The sequence below is a fragment of the Trichomycterus rosablanca genome, chromosome 3 (assembly GCF_030014385.1).
Source record: "Trichomycterus rosablanca isolate fTriRos1 chromosome 3, fTriRos1.hap1, whole genome shotgun sequence".
Lineage (NCBI taxonomy): Eukaryota > Metazoa > Chordata > Actinopteri > Siluriformes > Trichomycteridae > Trichomycterus > Trichomycterus rosablanca.
In genome coordinates this window covers 978,834-982,042 of record NC_085990.1, presented here as the reverse complement: position 1 = coordinate 982,042, position 3,209 = coordinate 978,834, and the positions used below count along the sequence as shown (strand labels likewise).

The 3,209-nt window shown below is 42.8% G+C and overlaps 1 protein-coding gene across 1 annotated transcript; it reads right to left on the bottom strand.

Annotated features, from left to right (window-relative positions):
• Nucleotides 1–220: 220 nt before the first annotated feature.
• Nucleotides 221–1,573, bottom strand: LOC134310039 (uncharacterized). Its single transcript, XM_062991556.1, has 3 exons — nt 1,518–1,573; nt 1,339–1,444; nt 221–379 (listed from the first exon to the last, which is right to left on the bottom strand). Exons 1-3 carry the CDS (start codon nt 1,571–1,573, stop codon nt 221–223), a joined length of 321 nt encoding a protein of 106 aa, XP_062847626.1.
• Between the last annotated feature and the right edge of the window lie 1,636 nt (nt 1,574–3,209).

Below are 3,209 nucleotides of genomic sequence, written 5' to 3'. Positions count from 1 at the left end.
TTAATATATGTAAATACCAGTATTTAAAAAAAAACAACAACACTGGGTTGTTTATTATAATTACGCTACATCTGGTAAAATAAATGACAACATTTAAAACAATTGAATTTTAAGGTAACAAAGGACAGAAAAAACACAGACAATGTTGAACTGTTGAACAAGCTGTAATAATTGTGCATAAACTTACAAACACACATGATCACAGTTTATACGACTCAAATCAATCCAACTCAAATATGCTGTTGTCCAGATATTTGTAATTATCGAACGCACTGTCGGCCACGTTGCTGTTTCCGTCTTTCAGTACGTCCGTCCGTATGTTGCCGGCTCCAGTCTGAGCCTCTCTACCATCCAGATACGACTGCATGATCTGGAAAAACTGGAGACGGGATGAAGATGTGATATGATATCTTAAATCTCAAACAACATGTGATATTACTTCCACTTCTACAAAAACATTGCTTAATTATTAAAATATGGACGGTGACGGTGCTTAGATGCATTAGTGCCTTAAACTCTGTGTTTTCAGGAGACACTGGCTCCTAGAGACCCTGACTAGAATGATAGACTAGACTCCCTGACTAGAATGTATTTAAAATAAGTAGATAAGTGAGGCTTTGCACCCAGTGATTCCAAAGAAGCTGGACCCCCTGCAATCCTGACCAGGATAAAGCCGTGCTAAAACATGCAAATGAAATGAAATTGTGTCAATACTGATTAATATAATATACTGTCCAATTCTGGTGCATCCAAGGGGGTTTTAATGGGGGTGTCCAAATTCCCCATGAACCCGTGCACAGCATTTTGGCCAATATAAAGTGGACAGAGAGTAAAATACACAATACAAGCAAAAGTATTGGGACACACTTTCTAATTTTTGAATTTATGTGTTTCTGCCACGACAACAGCCGTAATAAGACCACTTATAAAATATAAAGGAAATTATATGCTCAAGAGTTTAGGGATGGTCTTAAGCAAGCTCTATAAAGACCTCCAGTGTCCTGCACAGAGCCCTGAGCTCATCCCCACTCAACAGCTCTGGGATGAACCGGAACACCGACTGATCATCAGCGTCTAGCCGTATAATTCAAAGACATCTTTTGACTGAACAGGCACAAGTTCCCATACACAGACACACTTTAAAGTCTTGTTAGAAGCTCCTAAGATAGACTCACTTAGAGGTTTGTTTTTTAATGGGACGTCCAACAAACTCATGTTCAGGTGTCCGAATACTTTCGGCCATTTAGGATATGAATTAAAAAGAGGTTTAATTTAAACAATTAACTTTACATTAATAAAATCAATCAAACTGAAGAAATGTGGATGATTTCAGCTCACCAGCATCCTGCTCGTTGGGTTGTTCAGAGATTTCCATTCTTCTGCGCTCAACTGGTGTGATTTACCCAAACCCACCAACAGTGCAGCCAAAACCAGTACGGTCAACCTGTCTCGAAAACAGCACATATTAAACACCAGGATAACCTTAAACCACTCACAGCAACATCAGATCCACTTACATGCTTGTGTGGTCGAGTTCTAAATGAACCTGCGGGTGATTTTTTACTCCATCCATCGTCCTCGTCTTTTATACGGGGACGCGGCGTCACCCAGGAGTGCAAACGTCCACGACAAGACTGGCATTTCTTCTAAATAAAATATGTCATGTGGCACATTGTGAAGGTCATCATTAATGCTGTCAGTCTCCCTCTTAATTACAATATACAGTGTATCACAAAAGTGAGTACACCCCTCACATTTCTGCAGATATTTAAGTATATCTTTTCATGGGACAACACTGACAAAATGACACTTTGACACAATGAAAAGTAGTCTGTGTGCAGCTTATATAGCAGTGTAAATTTATTCATCCCTCAAAATAACTCAATATACAGCCATTAATGTCTAAACCACCGGCAACAAAAGTGAGTACACCCCTTAGTGAAAGTTCCTGAAGTGTCAATATTTTGTGTGGCCACCATTATTTCCCAGAACTGCCTTAACTCTCCTGGGCATGGAGTTTACCAGAGCTTCACAGGTTGCCACTGGAATGCTTTTCCACTCCTCCATGACGACATCACGGAGCTGGCGGATATTCGAGACTTTGCGCTCCTCCACCTTCCGCTTGAGGATGCCCCAAAGATGTTCTATTGGGTTTAGGTCTGGAGACATGCTTGGCCAGTCCATCACCTTTACCCTCAGCCTCTTCAATAAAGCAGTGGTCGTCTTAGAGGTGTGTTTGGGGTCATTATCATGCTGGAACACTGCCCTGCGACCCAGTTTCCGGAGGGAGGGGATCATGCTCTGCTTCAGTATTTCACAGTACATATTGGAGTTCATGTGTCCCTCAATGAAATGTAACTCCCCAACACCTGCTGCACTCATGCAGCCCCAGACCATGGCATTCCCACCACCATGCTTGACTGTAGGCATGACACACTTATCTTTGTACTCCTCACCTGATTGCCGCCACACATGCTTGAGACCATCTGAACCAAACAAATTAATCTTGGTCTCATCAGACCATAGAACATGGTTCCAGTAATCCATGTCCGTTGTTGACATGTCTTCAGCAAACTGTTTGTGGGCTTTCTTGTGTAGAGACTTCAGAAGAGGCTTCCTTCTGGGGTGACAGCCATGCTGACCAATTTGATGTAGTGTGCTGCGTATGGTCTGAGCACTGACAGGCCGACCCCCCACCTTTTCAATCTCTGCAGCAATGCTGACAGCACTCCTGCGCCTATCTTTCAAAGACAGCAGTTGGATGTGACGCTGAGCACGTGCACTCAGCTTCTTTGGACGACCAACGCGAGGTCTGTTCTGAGTGGACCCTGCTCTTTTAAAACGCTGGATGATCTTGGCCACTGTGCTGCAGCTCAGTTTCAGGGTGTTGGCAATCTTCTTGTAGCCTTGGCCATCTTCATGTAGCGCAACAATTCGTCTTTTAAGATCCTCAGAGAGTTCTTTGCCATGAGGTGCCATGTTGGAACTTTCAGTGACCAGTATGAGAGAGTGTGAGAGCTGTACTACTAAATTGAACACACCTGCTCCCTATGCACACCTGAGACCTAGTAACACTAACAAATCACATGACATTTTGGAGGGAAAATGACAAGCAGTGCTCAATTTGGACATTTAGGGGTGTAGTCTCTTAGGGGTGTACTCACTTTTGTTGCCGGTGGTTTAGACATTAATGGCTGTATATTGAGTTA